This window comes from Palaemon carinicauda, chromosome 14 (genome assembly GCF_036898095.1).
Source record: "Palaemon carinicauda isolate YSFRI2023 chromosome 14, ASM3689809v2, whole genome shotgun sequence".
Lineage (NCBI taxonomy): Eukaryota > Metazoa > Arthropoda > Malacostraca > Decapoda > Palaemonidae > Palaemon > Palaemon carinicauda.
Window position 1 is genome coordinate 43,960,584 of NC_090738.1, and position 23,587 is coordinate 43,984,170.

The following is a 23,587-nucleotide window of genomic DNA, read 5'->3' on the forward strand; positions in this document are numbered from 1 at the left end:
GGCAGATTCTCCAAGGAACCCACCTTTTGGTGGGCAGCTCGATTTTGGCAAGAAAAGTAGGATCGGGGAAAGGATTCAGTTCTCCCTCTTCTGTGAACTGAATATGGCCTACATCCCCAATATTTCACTAACTCTAGCCCCTGAGGCTATTGCAAACAAAAAATTGAGTTTCTGTGTTAGTTCATTTAGAGTACAATCCTCATTGTTTAGGTTCGAAGCATAGTGGAAGACTTTGACCAACAACCATGTAATGGGCTTTGGAGGGGTTGCCGGCTTGGGTCTAGTGCATGCTTTGGTACCTTAAAAAAGGTTTCGCTTATGAGGTCCGTCTCAAAGGCGTATAGAAGAGGTCTAGTCAGGGCCGCCTTCAACATTGTTATCGTAGCGGAAGTCAGGCCTCGTTCAAGTAGGTAAAAGAAGAAAGAGAGACAGAAACCTATTGATATTTCTGTTGGTCCCCTTGTTTTCACGAGGGTTACCCCTTTCTTCCAAGACAATTCACATTGTCTCCTGGTTGGACTTGACTTGTACTCTACAATGAAGTCGACCACATTCTTCGAGATCCCAAACTTTTGTTCGCAGCTAGGGCGAAAAAATCATGAGATGCAGGTTGTTGGATCTCGAGGATGAAATGTAACAGTCGACTTCTGCACCAGTTTGAATAAAATTGGGTAAGGCAGAGGAAACAGCTACAGTTTCAATTCTAAAACAAGAGGAAACCAATTGTTTTTGGGCCATTTGGGGGCCACTACAGGAGCTGTTCCTCTGCAGGATCCTAGCTTTTCGAGGACTTTTAACAGGAGATTGGTTGGTGGAAACAGATAAATTCGATTCCATCCGTTCCAGTCGAGAGACATCACGTCTATCGCTTCTGCTTAAGGTTCTCGTAAGGGGCTACATAACGAGGTAGTTTCTTGTTATCGCTCGTTGCGAAGAGGTCGATCTGCAGTTCCGGGACTTTTATCGAAAATAAAGGAGAATGAGTCTGCTTCTAAGGACCATTCTGTCTCTATCGGCTAGAGCATCCACCGTCATATCGCGGAACCCTTGAAGGTGAACTGCTTGATAATTGCCATCTTCTCTTCCTTGCCAGGCGGAAGATGGCTAACATCCCGTGGTTGATGTGAGGTGAACTCGAACCTTGTCGATTAGACATATTACTATCACCTCGTTGTTGACAGGCAATCTGATGTGGAATGTTCTGCGAGGGGATAGTCTCCTCAACGTCAGGAGGACTGTCATAGCCTCCAAGATGTTGATGTGAAAGTTTTTTGAACTGGAATGATAAATTTCTTGCCCTTTCCTTTCATGCAGATGGCCTCCCCATTCTTTCAGTGAGGCTTCCATGTGTATCACCACTGATGTTTGTGGTGGTTGCACGAGAATTGTCTGTGCTAAGCTCTTATTCATTGACCACGGCCTTAATGTCGTGTGCAATCGGGTCGGTGTCAACCTTCTTGATCTCTTCGAGCATTTGATGCGTATCTTTTCCAGACTCCTGGTGCATCCTTTGGCTGTGCTTCTAGCACCGGGTCTGTCACTACTGCGAACCGGAGAGAGCCCAGTACTCTTTCCTGTTGGCCTTTTGAAATCCTCTTGTGTTGGATTAGTCTCTTGACAGATGCCACTATTTCTCTCCTCTTCTTTGATAGAATGGAGAGGTGGTGTGACTGCAAGTTTCCATGGATTCCTAACCATTGAAACTTGTGAGCTGGAGAAAGGCGAGACTTCTAGCGATTGATCTTGAGGCCCAGGTGTTCCAGGAACTGGATCACCTTTCCGGCAGCTTGCAGACAAGTAGTCTTGGATGCTGCCCGCACCCGCTAATCGTCCAGGTATGCTATTACCTGTACTCCTTCGGAGCGTAGGTGCTGGACGATCGTGTCCGTTAGCTTTGTGAATACCTTTGGGGCTATGTTTAGTCCAAAGGGCATGGCTGTGAAGACCAATTTTGTCTTCTGTAGCCTGAATTCTAGGTAGGAGGAGAGGGGGCAACTGACTGGTCGGTGCCAGTAAGCATCTGCCAGGTCTATTGAGACTGTATAAACCCCATTTTGGTAGAAGGGTCCTTATGTGTTGCACTGTAAGCATCCGGAACTTGTTGTTCTCGATGAACTTGTAGAGTGGAGACAAGTCTAGAATGACTCTGGGTTTGTCAAAGTCTTTCTTGGGAACACAAAACAGCCTTCCCTGGAATTTTGGACTTCACTTTCCTCATTACCTTCTTGCTCAAGAGTTCTGAGGTATATTCTTCCAATAAGGGGGTGGAGTGTTGGAAGAATTTTGGAAAGGTGGGGTGGATTTTTGTTCCATTTCCAACCAAGTCCATTCGTAATTTGGCTGTGGACCCAGGGATCGAAGGTACAACAATCCCGAAAGTGGAAAAGTCTGCCTCAAACCTGGAACCTCTCATTGTTTAGAGGTTCCTGAGGACATGTTTCCGTGACCGTGTCCTCCTCCACCCTTGGGGGATTTCCGGAGGATCCTCTTTTTGGGCCCTTACCTTTATAGGGCCGAAAGGTGGTCGAGTGCCTTTCAAAGCCTGGATTAAACACAGGTGACTGGCTACCAGCTGATGAGAGACCATCTGGAAGGTGGTTTACGGCTGGACTACCATTTGAGGCACTGTGGTCATGGTCACGGTCGGAAATTGTACAGTTCTAATGATGATTTCCTCTTTGAGGACATGTCCCACTTTTGGAGCAGGTTCCTATTCTCTGTGGTGGCTTTGGTAATGACTTCTTGGATCACTTCCTGTAGGAAAGGGTCTACGCCCCAGATACATGATGAAATCAGTTTTCTGGGTTCGTGTTTCACCGTTGTTGCGGCAAACACATGCTCTCTACCGGTCCTTTTTTGACCTGAGAAAAGCCTACAAATCCATCACAAGGGTGGGGTGTTATTAAAGGCCTGCACACATTTCTAAGCAGTTCTGATGAGACATGGAGGCGGCAAGACTATCTTTCGTCTCCTGTTTCCTTCTCAAAAGGATGGTTTGGCAACTTTGGGAGGTTCTCATCAAACTGCTGGCCTGCTATCTCTGGATCCAACTTTGAGACGGAGAAGGTTAAATGTACCTCTTTCCACTTCTCCTCGCAGGTGGGCATAGCTAGAGATAATGGTTTGTATTTCTCTAGGATTGGGTAGGGTTTGCCCTCTTCGACTGCTCTCATGACACAGTCTAGGGCTTTCCCTGGAAGGGGGAAGGCTCAGGAGGAAGGAGCAATGAAGGTTGGATGCGTCTTGCTCAATGCTGAGACTTTGGAGTTAGTATATCCGGCCCTTTTCTGGGTCTTGGTAAGGATGGCTTGTGCCTTGTCATGTTTGAGGACAATGACTTCCTTCAATATAGTCTCCTTGCGGGATGTAGGTTCATCTCGCAGTCTCACGTAGCAATCTGGGTACGCTGAAAGCTGGGCCAGAATTGAAGCTCTTCAAGGGGATTGGACCGCAACTTCTAGGAGATATAATTACACATGCATAAAATAGTATAAGTGGAACCTCTACATACGATTGTCCCAACATACGAATTTTCCAACATACAAAGTAAAATTCGACCAAATTTCTGTCTCAACATACGAAGTGTTGCTCCAACATACGACGTAAACAATACGCTTACCCGTGGAATTTTCTCGAAAGCGTGCAGCGTACTGTAGTTTGTTGTTGACGCCGCTAGACGGCAGCACATCGGAGGGACGCCAATCGAGCGTCACCTTGATCAGTCCTCTCATCGCATGCGCATTGTGTGGTTGTCCTCTATTCGCTCAGTTTTAAGAGTTTTTTATCTTGCCTTTTCACATGTTGTTTTCTGTGTTCCGTAATCATGGGTCCTAAAAAGCTTAGTTTTGGTTCAGGAAGTAGTAGCAGTGGTGAGAAAAAGAGGAAGTCTATGCTTTCATTAGAATTAAAGCAGGAAATCATAGAAAAGCATGAGCGAGGTGTACGTGTTAGCGATCTGGCTAAACAGTATGGCTGGAATATGTCGACGATCTCGACAATCATAAAACAGAAGTCAGCCATTAAATCAGTGAAACCTTCGAAAGGGATCACGATTATTTCTAAACGTCGTAGCCCTACCCTTGAAGGTATGGAACGACTTTTGTAAATATGGATCAAAGACAAGGATATTGTTGGCGATACGATCACGGAAACGATCATTTGTGAAAAGGCCAGCGCTATCTACAGTGACTTGAAGGCGGCGCGCTCTCGGGGTGACGCGGGGGAGAGTTCAGCCGATCCTACGACGGAGGAATTCAAAGCGTCTCGAGGTTGGTTCGAGAAATTTAGGAAACGGACCGGGATTCATTCAGTTGTTCGTCATGGAAAAGCTTCGGGTTCGGATAATAAGGCTGCTAAAGACTTTGTTAAAAAGTTCGAAAGCATTGTGGCGGAGGAAGGCTACGTAGAGCAGCAGGTGTTCAAATGTGATGAAACCGGTCTGTTTTGGAAAAAGATGCCTAGTCGAATGTACATTACCGCTGAAGTGAAGAGAAGAAAAAGCCTGGACATAAGCCAATGAAGGATCGGTTGACTCTTGCGCTTTGTGCCAACGCCAGCGGGGACTGCAAAATTAAGCCTCTGTTAGTTTACTATTCCGAAAACCCTAGGGCATTTAAAGCACACAGAATTAATAAAGACCTGCTACATGTTCTATGGCGTTCTAATTCTAAGGCTCGGGTTACTAGGCATATCTTTGTGGAATGGGTAAACGTAGTTTTCGGCCCTGCTGTCAAGAAGTATCTTCAGGAAAGGAATTTGCCTTTGAAGTGCTTGCTTTGTTTGGACAATGCACCCGCTCACCCCCCCGGACTCGAAGATGATATCATCGATGAATACAAATTCATCAAGGTGTTGTATCTTCCACCGAATCCCACCCCTATCCTCCAGCCCATGGACCACCAAGTCATCTCTAATTTTAAGAAGCTGTACACCAAGCACTTATTTAAGCAGTGCTTTAATGTCACGCAAAGCACCAACTTGTGCGTGAATTTTGGAGGAGCCACTTCAATATCGTGCACTGCTTAAAGATCATTGATCAGGCTTGGGAGGGAGTAACTCGTCGGACCCTGAATTCCGCTTGGAAGAAGCTTTGGCCTGATGCTGTTGCTCCCAGAGATTTTGAAGGTTTTGGCCCCGAGAATGAACCTGTGCTTGCCGCCGAGGAAGACGTCGAAGAGATTGTATCCCTTGGCAAGTCCATGGGTCTGGAGGTGGATGAAGATGACATCACCGAACTTGTCGATGAGCATCACGAAGAGCTCACCACCGAGGAACTCAAGGAGCTGCAAGCCATGCAGCATGATGAGTTCCAAGCGCAGTTGAGTGAGTCGGAGGAGATCGAGGAGGTAGGCCAAATCTTAGGTATGGCAGAAATAAAACAGATGTTGGCATATCATCAACACATTGTTGATTTCATTGACAAGCATCACCCACAGAAACTTCAGGTTTGCCGTGTTGTTGCGCAGTTCGATGATGTTTGCTTAACGCATTTTAGAAAAATCCTTAAAAGCCGTACAAAGCAACTTTCACTCGATAGTTTCTTTAAAAAATCTCTACTAAAACGGTCTAGTGATCATGATGAAAAGAAAGAAAGTGAAGCAAAGAAATGGAAGACCGAATCGAGTGAAAGTGAGGAAAATTAAAAATAAGAAAAGAAAAATGTTAAAAAAAAATATAAAATTATAAAAATGAAAAAAAAAAAAATAAGCTTAGTTAAGTTAAAGTTCACGTAGTAGTGTAAGTTAGTGTAAGTGATCGTACACGTTATCGTACAAAGTCACCGTCCCTACCTCCTCACTGATCTTCCGTCTCCTTCTGCGTAAAAGTCCCTACATCTCCGCTGGCCTGTCGCTAAGGTAAAGTGTTACATTACAACACGTTTTTTATTTATTATTTCATTATTATTATTGTTTTTTTTTTGGTTTGTAATATGTATTTATTATCCAGACATTGTATTAATGTATTGTGTAATTATGTGTAGCCATTTATTAGGGATTTATTGTGGGTTTTTAGGCTGAGGAACAAATTAAATCAATTACCATGTATTCTTATGGGAGTATTTGCTCCAACATACGATCGTTTTAACATACGAAGTAGTTTCTGGAACGAATTAAGATCGTATGTAGAGGTATCACTGTACTTTACTATTATTTATCATCGCTTAGGATAGTAAGCTAGAAAGGAAGTAGGAAAGACACATATCTGTGTTTCCCCTCCTGGCAATTACTGTGACCTCCTACAATATTAATATTTTTAGTTTCCTTATTAGGGAAAATACAGTGGAATACCTCTTGTACATAGAGCCAGAGTCAGTGGATACTAACACTAACTCCACCACTTGTAAAATATTAATACTGACAGGTAATCATTGGTGTTCCGATGATCTAGGATTCATCAGAATGTTGAAGGAATACTTCACCTCAACATTTTTTAAATGGTCTCAACAATGGACTGTGAAAGGATATGCAGAGTATGTTGGAAATTTCATACTACTGTATCATTATATACTGTAGTTTTCTAACTGCTGTATTGTTATACTGCAGGAATACTGGCTACTGTATTGTCTTACATTGTAGTTTTGTCGGTATGCTACCGGGTTAGGTTAGTACCTGGCGTCACTAGCCGACAGAGAGAGAGAAAGAATGGAAAGAAGGACTACCGTATTATTATAGTTTAATACAATAATTAGGGGTGTAGTGTAGGGACTACTGTCTCTACTGCCTTCTTTCCAGAATGAGGATTCAAATGGAAGGGGAGGAATACATTGATTCTAGCTTCCATCCAGCCACAATTTCTGTTGCCGGCTGTACTGCCGGTTACAGGGTTTGTGGATGGCAGTCCAAGAGAGGACTGAAGAATACTCAAAAGTATAATGGGTTTCCCACCGGCAGCCGTCAGGGCCAGCTCAACCTATCCCGGAGCTTAGCTTCCGTTAGGGAGATGGTCGAAGCGGCAACCTAGCCGCCTTTGTAGGAGTCCGGCCGGTAACCCAGTCAGCCCGACAAGCGGGGTGATTGTAGAATACCGGCCACAGGAATCGTGACGGCTAGGCCGTCACTAAAGGACAAAAGGGGAAGGGGAAGGGTCTTATATTTTACAGAGAAAGGTGGCGGCAGGTATGCCTTCTACTTTCGGCTGTAAATCAAGGAAGCATAGTTTCCTATACCAGCGCCGTCTTGGGCGGCAGAGGAATAACGATTCCCTAGCCCGAGACATTGCCGGATATAAGACATGTCTTCTAGTCCACAAGGGAGAAAGGTGGCGGCAATTATACTACCCAATTTAGGTTGTGGACTAGGGAAGCCGAACTTCCTATGCCGACAACGATGTAACCAGCAGGGGAATGACTATTCCCCTATCGGTAGCATTGTCGGCAACAAGACGGAATACCCTGAATTACTATCGTATTTCAAAGCCGGGATACTCACCGGCAAAGAAGATCGACAGAAAACACTATCCAAGTTAAACCGGAGTACACTACTCAATGGCGATGACGGAAGGTAGGGTTTTCGCCTGGGCTGGCGGTACTCAGGGGGAAGGAAGGGTTTATCCTCATTTCTCTAAAAGAAAAGCGTATCGAATTATACTAGTAATTCTAGGAGATATATATATCTCCGACCGAATTAATAAAAACGATACAAGAGGTTAAACGGGGGATAACATTACTAAAGTACAGTATACTAAAACGAGTTAGGCTAGCCTAACCCGAGTCAGGATCTCAGCTATGCTAGTACCACCGAGGCCCTATCGTATACGATAGAAACGTTTATTCGGAAGAGGAAATATTACATGTGTAAAGCTTATCTTCACTAGTATAATTTTGCCTAACTAGCTAGAACTTTTTTATAACTAACTACCGGGAACGTCGTACTACTAACTAAATAAAGCATTTATGGCGTATAAAAGCTGTCTTAAAATGGCCTCCTCCGGGGATGACAGTGCTCCGCTTAACACACCTAAATTATGTTAATTTAACTGTGAGAAGGGAGCCAAAAATTATACACAGGAAAGATTAAATACTTAACTTTCCAGAGGATGAAGATGCTGGAGATTGCATTTTAATATTCCTTGAAAACGGTAACAACACCGAGAGCAACGTGGGAGAACACCGTGCTTAAGTGGCTACATTAAAAGGAATGGTACGCCGTAGTAGTACTGGGAGGGGATCTACTGGGTAACCTTGATAACGGCTCCCCTTCATTTTTGCCATTCTTCCCCCTCAAAGCGTAAAATCTATTCGGGGAGAAGATTGCCATGTGTCGCTTCAAGAAATACGTCCCCTGATTTTATGCGATATCCTTAAAAGTCATATTAAGGATACTCGCGCCAGGAGTAAAAATTCTGGGAACCTGTGGTTAATTCTCTGGGAGTATCACTGTAGCCAAATATCCCTTAGAAAGCTGCCTAAAGAAACCTTCCATCAGGACGACATGGCTGAGCCCAAAAAACATTGTTTTAAATACATAAATATGTCAACCAAAAAAACATGATTGTTCTTGCCGTAAGGTTCATAGTTTACATAAGTACAAGAATATTTATGGTCTGAAAATTAATTGCTTGCGCATCTCACGACACTGTTCTGTGCCTTTTACACAATGGAAATATTCTACACTAACATGTAGTGTAATGTTATAACTTATTACAAATTCATATGGGCAGAACACATCCTAGATGCTGCTACTATCAGGGATGAACTTAGAGAAAACTGATGGACTCCAATATCTGGGGGAAAGACCTCTTGCCCCAGAATTTGGTTAAGTCATGAGGAGAATAAAAGCCTTATAGACAAGTGGGGTATGTCATATAAACAAAAATTTACCCCCAGTGAAGGACCTCAACCCAAGGGCAAGAAGCCCAGATGACATTTTAAGGGAATTAAATTTTTTCCTGTCGCGAAAGCCTCAGTTTCCGCCATCCCTCATACTGTATACATGGTTCCCCAGCAGTATGTTTCACAGTCTCCAGCCTTCAACCTAGTGTATGAGAGAGGCACTACCACGTTCCACCCTGCCATAGCCCAAGAGAAGGGCGCCAGTAACAGTGGAAGGTCTAGAAAAGGCAGTCGATCTAGAGGCCGAGGATGTAGAGGCAAAGCCGTTAAAAACACTGGTCCTTCACACCAATAATGAGGAACTCCCGGTACGGGGACGACTTCAATGGTTCAGGGATCAATGGGAGTTCGATCCCTGGGCTCACAGCAAAGTCTCAAATTGCCTAGGCTGGAATGAGTTTTCTTAGCTATTGGGGTTTAGTCCCATACTGGAACGGAGTTTGTAGGACCCTCAACCCTCCCCCTCTGTCCTTTACTGTTGGCCTAGCCATCACAAATTCTTTGGCCATCGTTCTACATTCAACCCTAGTGTAGGTTAGGATGCAGGAATGTGCTGGCCGGCAGAAGCCTATTCTCTGTTGAGTGAACTTCAGACCTCCCTTGGTCTACCATCCACAGGGTTGCTGGTAGAGCCCGGCACGATGTGGATGAATGGAAGCTTGAATGTTACATTCTCCCCTTCCAATTATTCACTCTTTCTGGATGGAAGGCAGTAGGGCAGTGCCAGCTACAGCCTTATATCCATGCTGTTTATCTCATTAGTGTTAGTACCTTATAGTCCCGACTGCCGGCTTAGCGGCCGGCAGCTGGGTGGGTGGTGGTTCTCTGGTTTCAAATATCTGCCGGCTGGCACAGGTTGTTGCCTGCCTCGGCCAGCCGGCAGTTGGCTGCACACCTTCAGCTCTGCCGGCCACTACGATTAGTGGCCGGCAGCCGGGATGCAGTCGGCTGCCAACATATATATTATGAACTGCCAGCCGGCACTTGAAAACCAGTGATCTGCCGGCCATTAATTCAAAGGTAGTATACCTTCGAACTGAATCCAGGTACTGCCGGCCGGCACGGCAGTATATAATATACAGTAGCCAGTATCTTGCAGTATAGTATATAATGCAAGTAGAAAACTACAGTACAGAGTATACTGTAACACTAAGATTCTTCCAACATACATTGTGTTGTCATGTACAGCCTATTGTGAGACCACTTACCCTACAGAAAGTGAGTTCTTTCTTTAAATTAATTTAAAAATCCCTTGTATTAAAACTTCTGATTACTAGTGTGAGTTACACTGGAGTATCCTTATAAGATAATATTTTTAAAGGTTTTTCTAGAATTAGAAGTAACCTTAGTTTTGATATATGGGGAGGTCACAGCAATTGGCTGCACAGGAAATACAAGTATGTGTCTTTCCTTCTTTCCTTTCTAGCTTAACTATCTTAAGCTATGGAACAATAATAATAATAAGTTTTAGACTTAATCTTGTGATATGTTTTCACTGGTTACTCCTTGGATTCTCTTCTCTTTACAGGAGGACCACCCAAAGTGCGGGAGTATGTTTTGCAATGTCCGCAGCAAGAACTTCGGCGGACATGAGTTGTGCAGGAAGCACGCACCCTGTGCAATCTCCAAAGGCGATTTCAGAAGAACACCACAGGGCCTTATCTTCCAAGTGAGAAGATGCTGGCTTATCTTTTTCCCAGGCCATCTGAGGATGCAGTGATTCCACAGCCTCATGCAGAGATCCCCTTAGTCCAGATTCCGGTAGATACGAAAGTCTCGGACGCTTTACAGGACATCCAACTGGACGATAGGATGTCTGAAGTGTCAGAGTACACAGAAAAGGACCTTCTTGCGGAAGGTCAGGAGGAGGAGCAGACCCAAGCTCCCGAGACTGAAGAGGAAGAGGTTGACGCGGTGTCAGTCTCATCGGTTCCGGCCCCAGAACCGGTCCCCTCGACTTCGTCTGCTATCCCAGAGGAATTGGGAAGGACTCTTTCTTCTATTGTTGAGATAATTCAACAAATGCATTAGAAAAATTATGAAAAGGAAGCTGCGATGAAGTTGGAGATGTGCAGACTCGCAGCATCACGTGGGCCTCAGAAGCAGCTCAGCGTGAAGGATCTCCCCTTGTGTTCAAACACAAACCATTGGAAATATGCTGAACACATGCCGATGACAACTGGAAAAATTGTCATTTCGGAGAAGCTGGGATCAATTCCCCTTGAAGAGGTGGAATTTTGGCCCAGCAAGGAGTCTTACCCAGACTGTTATGTCCGTCTCAGGAAGGAGCCAGCCTCAAAGGAGGAAACGGAACCAAAGGAGGTCATAGTCTTTGACCACAGTAAAGCTCAGGCTTTACTCTCTAGTTCAATGAAAGAGAGGGGCTTCTCCAACTCAAAGGTGCCTGCATTGAGTAAGAAGCACCCCTCATTTGTGGCTTCTCCAAATAGAGCCTTCCCCTTTAAGGAGAAAGGGTACAAGGCAGCCTTAAAGGCAGTCGAGGCAGGGAAAGCCATGCCCGTCTTTGGACGAGTGCAAGCCTTTATTCCTGACCTTGCCTATGGACCAAAAAGACTGGAAGGACGTCCACCTTACCTTCTCAGTCGAGAAGTTGGAAGCAGATATTGCTGGACGTCAGTTCGGTGAGGACCTTCCAAAGCTGTCTGAGTTTCTCTTCCGCAGGGAGCAAGAGACGAAAGAAAGACTTGCAGCATCTATGTCCCTTCAGACAACTCTGGAAACGATGGCAAGCAACCCCAAGAATCAGATGTTTATGGTAGTGGCCAAAACCCATTTGGCCACTGTGACCAAAGATCTCTACAGTTTCATTAAAGCTAGGAGAGCTTGTAGAGAGTTTGTGTTCGCCTCGGCTGCGGTGAGACACGAACCAAGGAAACCGATCTCATCCAATATTTAGGGTAAAGACTTCTTCCCGACTGAAGTGGTCAAGGAAGTAGTAGACAAGGCTGCCATGGAGAATAGGAACCTTCTCCAGAAGTGGGGCCTGTCTCTTAAGAGAAAGTCTTCCCCAGATGAGGGTCCCCAACCAAAGAGGAAGACGAAGAAGCCTAGGATACCCTCTCGGCCGGCCAAGCCCTACACACAGCAACAGCAACAACAACTTCCTATGACCGCGGTGCCTCAGGTGGTGGCACAACCTCCTACGACGTACCAGTTGGTACCTCAACCAGTAGCGACTCAGTCGCCTGCCTTCAACCCAGCGTTCAAAAGGCAGTAAACGACATTTCGTGCGAGAGCTAGAGGAGCAGCCAGAGGTTTCTCCAGACGCCCCCCAAAAGAGGAAGGGGTTTCAGAGGAGGACGCGGTCAAGGAGGCAAGGCCTCAGGTCCACAACAGAAGTGAGATGCTTCCGGTAGGAGGGAGACTGCAGTTATTTCGGGATCACTGGACCTTCGATCCCTGGGCCCACAGCCTAATCAAGAATGAACTGGGTTGGAGCTGGAACAGCGCTCCACCCCTATTCCCACAATTCTTCCAACACTCCACCCTCGTCCTGGAAGAATATGTACGGGAACTCTTGGAGAAAAGGGTAATTCGGAGAGAAAAGTCCATCAGGTTCCAAAGAAGGCTGTTTTGTGTCCCCAAGAAAGACTTAGAAATCTGGACTTGTCGCCACTCAACAAGTTCATAGTAAACTTCAAGTTCAGGATGTTAACACTTTAACACATAAGGACCCTGTTGCCCAGATGGGCTTACACTGTCTCCATAGACTTGTCAGACGCCTATTGGCCCGTTCCAATCAATCGTCAACTCGCCTCCTACCTAGGGTTCAAGCTAAAACAAAGACTTTATGCCTTCAGAGCCATGCCCTTGGGCTAAACATAGCCCCAAGGATATTTACAAAGCTTGCAAATGCAGTCGTTCATCAATTACGTCTAAAAGGTGTCCAAGTAGTGGCCTACCTGGACAATTGGCTGGTGTGGGCAGCATCCGAGACGAAGTGCATGCAGGCTTCCAAGAAAGTAATCCAGTTCCTGGAACATCTAGGATTCAAGATCAATGCCAAAAAGTCTCGACTATCTCCGGCTCAAGAGTTTCAGTGGTTGGGAATCCACTGGGACCTTAAGTCACATCAACCTTCCATACCTCTAAATAAAAGGAAAAAGATAGCGGGATCTGTCAAGAGACTTCTGGAATCCAAACGGATATCAAGACGCGAACAGGAGAGAGTGCTGGGCTCTCTACAGTTTGCTTCAGTGACAGACCCAGTGCTACGAGCACAGCTAAAGGATGCCACAGGAGTTTGGAGAAGATACGCATCAAACGCTCGAAGGGATCTGAAAAGACCATTTCCAACTCGATTGCGAACGCTTCTCAAGCCGTGGTCCAAAGCCAAGCAGTTGAAGAAATCAATTTTCTTCAACCATCTCCACCTTCAGTCATCATCCACACAGATGTTTCAAAGGAAGGATGGGGAGGTCACTTTCACCAAAGGAAAGTTCAAGGAGCTTGGTCCAGCTTATTCAAGACATTTCACATCAACTTTCTGGAGGCCATGGCAGTTCTTCTTACACTGAAGAAATTATCTCCTCGCCACTCGACCCACATAAGACTGGTTCTCGACAGCGAGGTGATAGTGAGATGCCTGAATCGCCAAGGTTCGAGATCACCTCAAATCAACCAAGTGATGTTGGCCATCTTCCGTTTGGCGGAAAAGAAGAGATGGCACTTGTCAGCAGTTCACCTTCAAGGGTTCCGCAACGTGACGGCAGACGCTCTATCCAGGTTCACAATGATAGTGTCAGAATGGTCCCTAGACGCAGGATCATTCTCCTTCATCTTACGTCAAGTCCCGGAACTGCAGATAGACCACTCTGCGACGAGCGACAAGAAGATACATCGTTGCGTAGCCCCGTACGAGGATCCCCTAGCGGAAGCAGTGGACGCAATGTCCCTAGATTGGAACAGATGGTCCAGCATTTACCTGTTCCCTCCATCCAACCTTCTACTGAAGGTCCTCAACAAACTGAGATCATTCAAGGGGATGGCTGCGATAGTGGCTCACAAGTGGCCAAACAGCATATGGTTCCCTCTGGCGTTGGAACTACGACTGAAGTTTGTACCGTTGCCGGATCCAGTTCTGACTCGGCTAGTGCAGAAGTCGACTTTCTTCGCTTCATCACAGAAAACCCGCAACCTTCATCTCATGATTTTCTCTCCTTAGTGGTAAAGAAAAGATTCGGTATTTTGAAGGACAGTATAGACTTTTTGGAAGAATATAAATCCAAATCTACTAGAAGACAATATGAGTCAGCATGGAAGTGACTGTCTTTTGTCAAGGCAAAGAAGCCAAAAGAAATCTCGACGGACTTCTGTTTATCTTTCTTTATTAACCTGCATGAACAAGGGTTAGCAGCCAACACAATATCAACGTGTAAATCTGCCTTGACAAGACCTTTACTTTATGCCTTTCAGGTCGATTTTTCTAACGAAATCTTTAACAAGATCCCTAAGGCCTGTGGTAGACTCAGGCCGGCAGCACCTCCGAAACCTATATCATGGTCTCTGGATAAGGTTCTTCTCTTCGCTTCTATGATGAACAACGAGTGCGCTTTGAAGGACTTGACTCAAAAAGTCATATTTCTGTTTGCACTAGCCTCAGGGGCTAGAGTTAATGAAATAGTGGCCCTTTCGAGAGATGAAGGCCATATTCAGTTCTTGGAAGGGGGAGAACTGAATCTTTTTCCGGACCCAACGTTTCTTGCCAAAAATGAGCTACCCACCAAAAGGTGGGGTCCCTGGAGAATCTGCCCTCTGAAGGAAGATGTCTCTCTAAGTCCAGTAGAGAGCTTAAAGGTCTATCTTCGTAGAACTTCAGACTTTAAGGGAGGACAGCTTTTTAGAGGAGAAACTTCAGGTTCAAACTTGTGTCTGGAACAACTAAGGGCAAAAATCACCAACTTTATTCGCAGAGCGGATCCGGACAGTACACCCGCAGGTCATGATCCGAGGAAAATTGCCTCATCCCTGAATTTCTTCAATAATATGAATATTGAACACCTTCGCTCATACACTGGCTGGAAGTCATCCAGGGTATTTTTTAAGCATTACGCGAAGCAGGTGGAGGAATTAAAGAGGTCTGTGGTAGCAGCAGGTAGTGTCCTTAAACCTGTTGCTTAAAGCTGCGAGGAACAGTGAAATTAATAGGGACAATTAATTTAGGGTGGGTGTGTATTCCCTGATCGGTACTACATACTATGTGATAAGCCACTAAGGTGCCTTGATAGACTGTTACATATACAAAGGTGAAATAAGCATAATGAGTGACACATGTGCCAGGCATTTTACGCAAATGTAATTAGACAGTAATGACAGATATTAATGAAAATTTATTGATATTTTCTTTTCAGATGAAACAAGTTTTTCTGGTATTACTGTTTTTCTTTATGCTGTAATTTTACATCATCCACATTTTATATATTTCTATAAATGTTGATTGATCTATTTATTTATTGTTTGTAATTAAACTAGTTCTAGATGAACTTTGCGTCTTATTCACCCAAGTTCATTCTTATGAAAAATTATATTGAGCATTGCAACTACTATGGATATTAGTTGACAATATAGAAAATCTTAAAAGATTGTTCCTACATGCAAGACGAACACTCATCGAGCTGGTCAACCCTTATTCAGGATAGACCATAGCTTTCTGGTTGGAATGATAACTGATATAATATTTGTTCCTAAACGGATGTAAAACTTTGATAAATATTCAAATTAAATAGGTATACCAGGGAGGTGTCAGTATTTCATACGGACATTGGTAAGTTCCAATATAAACTTTGCTTTAGAAGGTATAGGTCGAGACCACTATACCAGTTTGTCTGCTGGACATCCATAGGTAATATGTATTCCTCGAGACTTTTCCAGAGTCTAGCATGACTCTTCCCTGTAGGGGGCAGGAAGTTCTAACATGAGTGGTTTAAAAATAATGATGTATGACGGTAACATCATAGGTCTTTAGGTCTAGATAGACCAAGGAAAAGGTTATTTTGAGGTTAAGCCATGATTGAGAATCCACAGATACAGTAATGCTTTGATAAACTTCCATCACGACGACATGGCCTGAGCCCAAAAAACGGATATTGAGCGAAGCGAAAAATCTATTTTTGGGTGAGATAGCCATGTCGTCCTGATGGACCCGTCCTTCCTTTTTGTAAAAAGGGCTAAGAACCCCTCCCAATAGTACAGTATCCGTAGCACCTCGCACATCGCTACAAGGAATAAGATGGCGCCGTTGATGATGTCAGATACTGACTCGAAACGGGAGGGAGAGGTACCTTATTAACGGCTCTCCTTTTGTTTTTCATTTTCTTGCCACTTTTCCCCCTCAAAGCGTTAACGCTATTCGGGGTGAAGATAGCTATGTGGCGTGTCAAGAATACGTCCCCTGATATGATGCGATATCCCTATAAGAATTGTTTGGGGATATTCGTTCCAGGAGTTAAAATTCTGGATACCTTAAGGTAAAATTCTCTGGGAATATCACCGTAGTCAAATATACCCAAGGAAGCTACCTTATAGGAACTTCCATCAGGACGACATGGCTATCTCACCCAAAAATAGACTTTTCGCTTTGCTCAAAATCCGTTATGTATATGAATATATATATATTTATATATATATATATATATATATATATATATATATATATATATATATATATATATATATATATATATATAATTTTTTTTTTCGCTGTGTTTACTGGTTGTCTTAACTACACTGTACAGTTGTTGGTGAATCTTTACCGAGCAACCTTGAAAAGTTCCCAGCCCAAAATGGCTCTTGTCTACAAGTATAGGGGCTTGTTCAATTGGCATCTAATGGTATGATATCTATGCTAATACAGTACTTCACTGACCAGTCATAAATCATGTCCTTTTCTATTCTCGTATCGTTATAATCTTACATGTCTTGTTTAAAAGTTTATCACTATTGTACAGTATTTATGTAAAAAGGAAATGTGCTTTAGTAAGTTAGTAACAAGCCTACTAACTTGTAACTGATAATCTACAGTTGCTATTTTTTCACTGTTTACTTGTAAATGTAAGGAGTTTTAGTAACTTGGTAACACAAACTTAATGCCCTCATCTAGTTAGTAACTGTTGATCAACTGGTAAAGGTAAACTGTGACCTAATTGTATGTAATTTATACTTTTACCAATTTAAAATATATTACAAAATCTGGATTTTGTCTTCTTAAGAATTCTATTACTCATGTCAAAATTATTGGAAAACTTTTTTCTTACAAAATAAATATAAACAGTGGTATAAATGAAGTTAATCATAATTACTGAGCTCATCCACTAAAGGGCTAACCCAACACACTTACCAAATTGTACAGGTATATTAGCAACAGCAGCATCTGCAACTGCAGCGCCCGGACGTTTCGGTGGCTGCTCTTTTACAGTCTCTTTTTTGTATCTTGATTCTGCAGCCTTTCCTGCTGCCGCCGCTGCTTTCCCTATAAAATTATAACAATAGTTAACCGTCAATTTTATCTGTTGTACTGTATTAGATTTCAATATTTCAGATACATACAGGTATTAATAATAACAATAATAATAATCCTTACGTTCTCGTGCACTTTGGATAAACGTGGACGTTAACTCATCGAGGTCGCTTGAATCTAATCCTAAGACGTCTGCTATCTTGCTTTCTGGAAAGGAGAAAGAGAGGGAGAGTGCTGTTAGCTGAATGGGATATATTTCCTGTAATCTATTTACAAACAAATACCAACATTGTTGTTTTCACAAAATAAGCAAGGCCAAAAATTTCTCAACACATAAATCTGGTCACATATTCATGCATAAGAGATTATAGAGTGGCCTTCTGCCTCTCACTAACAACTCACAAAAACAGAAACGTACGAGGTCACTTTCTGTAAGATCGGAAACTTCTATCATTGTTGAAAATGTGAATTAAAAGTTAAATTATACAAACAATGAGGAAAAACATATTCTTGTGTTTAAATACATTACATAACCTGTAAATGTCTTTTGGTAGGTAGTAGGTTGGCCAGGGCACCATCCACCCATTGAGTTACTACTGCTAGAGAGTTATGGGGTCCTTTGACTGGCCAGAGAGTACTATATTGGATCCTTCTCTCTGGTTACGATTCTTTCACTTTGCCTACATCTACACCGAATAGTCTGTCTGGCCTATTCTTTACAGATTCTCTTCTGTCCTCATACACCTGACAACACTGAGATAACAAAAACAATTCTTCTTTACCCAAGGGGTTAACTACTGCACTGTAATTATTCAGTGGCTACTTTCCTCTTGGTACGGGTAGAAGAAACTCTTTAGCTATGGTAAGCAGCTCTTCTAAGAGGACACTCGAAAACCAAATCATTGTTCTCTAGTCTTGGGTAGTGCCATAGCCTCTGTACCATGGTCTTCCACTGTCTTGGGTTAGAGTTCTCTAGCTTGAGGGTACACTCGGGCACACTATTCTAATTTCTCTTCCTCTTGTTTTATTAAGTTTTTTATAGTTTGTATAGGAAATATTTATTTCAATGTTGTTACAGTTCTTAGAATATTTAATTTTTCATTGTTTCCTTTGCTCACTGGGCTATTTTCCCTGTTGGGGCCCCTGGGCTTATAGCATCCTGCTTTTCCAACTAGGGTTGTAGCTTAGCAATTAAATATAATAACAATAATAATAATAATGATAATAATAATAATAATAATAATAATAATAATAATAGTTCAACCTTGAAAAACATATGCATGTATATAAACAACGTCGTATTTGAAAGCTATAGGACAAAACCTCTTTCATGATTTGATTTTAAACATACATTTTCATCTAATAAAATGTGACATTGATTTGCAAAAATTTTCGTTGATAAAAATAAATAGACACAAATCTTGTCAGTAATAATTAGAAAAAACAACTTCAGTTAAGATCAATTTCATAATCTAGCACCAACAGTAGCATTTGTTGTCTCTGATATACAGAAATCACAAAGACAATTTGAACTTTTACAAATTTGAAACGAATGGGTGTCACATAACGTTAACTCTCGCAAGGATGAATTACCAATCAATTTTGCACCTGGAATTATAGAGCCTACTGCCACATTTGACAAAATGACACAGGAGTTATTGTGATAGATGCGTTCATTGCAGTAGTATTCCTTTCGCCAATGTAATGAATCTCTTGTTGTGGTGGCTGTTGTGGTTACATCCTTGACTGGTGAACACCAGACTTTGGTTCTAGTCCCACTCAAATGCGTTAGTTTCTTTGTTCGCTGCAACCTCACCATCCTTGCGAGCTAAGGATGGGGTGTTTGGGGAAGCCTATAGGTCTATCTGCCGAGTCATCAGCAGCCATTGCCTAGCCCTCCTTGGTCCTAACTTGAGTAGAGAGGGGGCTTGGGCGCTAATATGTATATATGGTTAGTCTCTACGGCATTGTCCTACTCGATAGGGTAATGTCGCTGTCCCTTACCTCTGCCATTCATGAACGGCCTTCAAACCTATACACCTTTACGTATGGTAAATATAATAAGTGGGTGATCTTGAGGAGAATTATATGGAATCAATATATAATACTCACTTAAGAGAGATGATTCATATTACCTGAAAAAGTACTTGTTTGTGAAAATATCCAGAGCGAATCACTGGTGGGGCCGTGTGGGGAACCCGTTACCCAGGACAATCACCAAGCCAAGATGAATCTATCAAATTTCAAACTAGGGAAACTAACTGTTTTTAATGTTTCAGCATATCAAACAAAGAAAAATAACAACAGTCAGAAAATAAAGTTAGCAGAAATAGAGAGACGTACACTTACTTGTACAGTATATACAAAACTAAAAAACTCTCCAACCGCTGCCGCTAATAGCATTATGAATGCAGTCAGTCCACATATGATTATAGCTAATCTCCATGCCAGACAAATCAGTATTACACCCATCAACAATAATATATAAAACATGGCTATTGAGGACCACATTATAGCTTCTAATAATTTCCAAAAAAGCCAATATTTTGGTAAATACAAGCAAACTGAAATGAACATATCTATCAGCTTTAGTGACCATTCTTCAACTATTCTCATCACGAATGTTTGGAATTTGTCGTCCTCCGATTGTGAATCCGCCATCTATCCAGTTTCACTGTGATAAGAAGATACTAAAAAAAGTCGGGATGTTGGGAACGGATTCCAGTGCTCGATAAGTTTTGCTGGATTATCGCAAAAGTACACAGATTAAGGTAAACATTGAATGAGGGAAGCCATTTCCTACTATGCTGACTTGTGAATGTGACTCATAATTGATATTTTTTTTTACAACTTACGCACAATTTTTGGGGGGGCTCAGGCCATGTCGTCCTGATGGAAGTTCCTTTAAAGTAGATTCCTTGGGTATATTTGACTACAGTGATATTCCCAGAGAATTTAACCTTAAGGTATCCAGAATTCTAACTCCTGGCGCGAATATCCCTAACTTTTACCTTTAGGGATATCGCATAATATCAGAGGACGTATTCTTGACACGCCACATAGCTATCTTCACCCCGAATGGCGTTTACGCTTCGAGAGGGAAAGTGGCAAGAATAAAAGGGGAGCTGATATTAAGGCATCACTCCTTACTGTTTTGAGTACCTGTATGACGTCATAACCGGCGGCCATCTTGTTATTCCTTCTTTTGTAGCGCCATAACTCAGTGATTTTCCTGTGTTCTCTCGCTATTTTGGAAGAATTTTGGATTTATCATGCTTTCTCCAGCGTCATCTGCCTCTGGAAAGTTGAGTATTGAATTTTACATTGTATAAACGTAAGCTCTTGCCTTTTTATTTACGAATTAAAGTTAAATTATCGTTGCAAGAGCTGTTGCCTAGCCGGAGGCGTCTTGGACAATGTCGTTCGTAATGCATGAGCCATTTAGTTAGCCAGAACGACCTTTCTGGCCTTTATAGCTTAAATATCTTTAGCTCTTTGGTCTTCATTGCTAGGAATGCTTTATATTATGCCGATAGTATTAATTTTAGCTTCGGCGATTTAGGTAACCGAACCTTTTGATGCTAGGCTTCCTAGCTTAGGCGTTCAGTTTTAGTACTTCTTGCATGATATAATAGACTTTCCTATTGTTATAATTTTAATGAAGCTTTAGGCAAATTTTATACATGTAAGATTTCTATATGAATACATAATTTCCTCTTCCAAGATAGTATACGAGAGTGTTTCGGTGATTTAGGTAATCGATTCTCACTGCCTCTAGGCTAATAGCCTAGTGGCTTTAGTATACTTTCATACATGTCCCCGTTTGCTCTTATGTATCGTGCTATTAAGCGGAGATAGATATCTCCTATGCTTTTATAGGGTGATACTAGTCTCTTCTGGAGATTTTAGAGCAATCTCTCTTCCCTCTGAGTTAGCCTAGGCTTTACCCTAGTCAGTGATACTTTGAATTGCATTCAGGTAGAACTAGGCTAGGGTTTTCTGTCCTCCCCCTGTAACTGCAGATGCAGGTTTGTGGGATTGGTCAGAAACTCAGAGTATTGGTCTGTGGTCGATAGCTGTCTGACAGGGTGAATGACTTCCCCTGTTAGGTTAGGCTACCGACATAGGAGACTAGACCTCCCTAGGTCACACCTGAAGGTTTTGTATGACATACCTTCTCCCTGTGGTCTAGCAGACTAGTCCTGTGCCGGCGGAACCTAGGAAGAATAGAATTTTTCACCTGCCTACGGGACATTGGCACTAGAACTCTGTTCCCTCTTGCTTAGGGGTGGCAGCGAGGGTGCTGCTACCCCTTTACTGTATTAAGTTAACCCTAGGCTTCAGAATAGAATTCTATAGTGACATGAGATAGCTCTAATACTGGAACAAAGTTTCGTTAGGTGAGGTAGGACAGGCAGTACTGCCGGCTCCTTCCACACCTTATAGGACTCTCCCCCCTCCCCAGTCTGTCCTTTAGTGAAGGCCTAGCCTTCACAATCTCTTGGCCATCGTCCCAAAATCGACCCGGTTGCCGGCAGATTGTGGGACTGGCTAGGGTATTCTCTCTGTAGCTCGGATGTGCCGGCTGCCGGCAGAAGTCCCTGTTCTGTATAGTGTTCTTCAGCCCTCTCTAGGACTGCCACCCATAAACCTTGCCGGCAAGGATCGGCAATGTTATGGATGGGTGGAAGCTTGAATGTTACATTCTCCCCTTCCATTTGAACCCTCATTCTGGATGGAAGGCAGTAAGGCAGAGCTCTTACACCATCCTTCGATCCATTCTTTCTCTCTACCTCTACTGGCTAGTACCGTTGGGTCCTAACCTGCCGGCAGCCGGATGGGCCGCCAACCGCCGGGAATAATACTTAGTCGTCAGCTGGCTTAACTCTCCGGCGGCCGGCGACTCTCCAGCGGCCGGCGACCTGCCGTCGACCGGCAGCATGCCGTCGGCCCGCGACCTGCCGACGGCCGGCGGTCCACCGAAGACCGGCGCCGGTCTGCCGTCGGCCGGCGGTACACCGAAGGCCGGCGGTCTGCCGTCAGCCGGCGGACTGCCGCCCATTATACCAGAAGATAAAATATCTTATGAACTGTACCCAGGAGCTAGCCTGCCAGGTACTACAGTATATGGTTATACAGTAGCCAGTATAATTGCAGTATAGATTATACTGCAAATAGAAAACTACAGTATAGATTATACAGTAGCACAAGTTTCTTCCAACATACTCTGTGTTGCCATGTGCAGCCTATTGTTGAGACCATATAATATAAAGAAAGTAAGTTCTTTCTTTAACCTTATTAGTGATCACTGATAACAATCCCCAATATTAAAACGTCTGGAAGATGGTGTTAAGTTACACCTTCCTATCCTCATAGATTAGAAATCTGCCAATGGTTCTCTTCATAGATTACCAATAGTTTTAATTTTGAGGGAGGTCACAACAATTGGCTGAACGGGAAACACATGTATGTGTCTTTCCTCTTTCCTTTCTAGCTTACCTATCCTAAGCTATATACAATAAAAAAATAATATAATGTATACTTAATCTTGTGAGATTATTCACCGTATACTCATTGAATTTTCCTCTCTTTACAGGAGGACCATCCCAAGTGTGACAGCAGGTTCTGCAATGTCCGCAATAAGAACTTCAGCAGACATAGGTTGTGCAGGACTCACGCCCGCTGCGCAACTACTCAGGGATCTCTGAAGTATTGGGACCCCCCAAGTATGTGACGTATGTTCTAACTTGGTTACTGAGGCCTTTGACGACCAGACGTCAATGGAGTCAAGGGATGCAGGAGGGACAAGCTGCAAAGATGGGTCAGGGGTTTTCGGAAAAACACCACGGGACCTTATCTTCCTAACGAGAAGATGCGGGCCTGTCTTTTCCCAAGGGCATCATCAGATGCAGTTATTCCTCAGCCTCGCCCAGAGATTCCCTGCATCCAGATTCCAGTAGAGTCTGATGTCTCGGACGCAATGGAGGACATCCAGCTGGATGACCCGATGTCGGAAGTGTCAGAAGTCACAGAACAGGACATTCTTGCGAAAGGTCAGGAAGAGGAGTCAACGGTGGCTCCTGAGACCGACGAGGAGGAGAACGAAGCAGTTTCGGTTTCCTCAGTTCCTGCCCCAGAACCTGTTCCCTCAACGTCATCTGCTCCCCCACCGGACGACATGGGACAGACCTTGTCGTCAATACTAACATTGGTGCAGCCGATTCAGATGCAGGCTGACGAAAAGCAAGCTGCATTAAGGTTGGAAATGCACTAACTTACAG

General features: G+C 43.4%; 1 protein-coding gene across 3 annotated transcripts in view; it reads right to left on the bottom strand.

Moving 5' to 3' along the window:
• The window catches only part of LOC137653558 (centromere-associated protein E-like), an 892,913-nt gene that overhangs the window by 758,758 nt on the left and 110,568 nt on the right, over nt 1-23,587 (bottom strand). For all 3 annotated transcript variants that reach the window (XM_068387057.1, XM_068387056.1, XM_068387055.1), the window contains exons 4-5: nt 17,430-17,513; nt 17,187-17,318 (exon numbers count right to left, since the gene is read on the bottom strand). In XM_068387057.1, the coding sequence (XP_068243158.1) occupies nt 17,187-17,318; nt 17,430-17,513 (216 nt within the window). The remainder of the gene's footprint in view (nt 1-17,186; nt 17,319-17,429; nt 17,514-23,587) is intronic.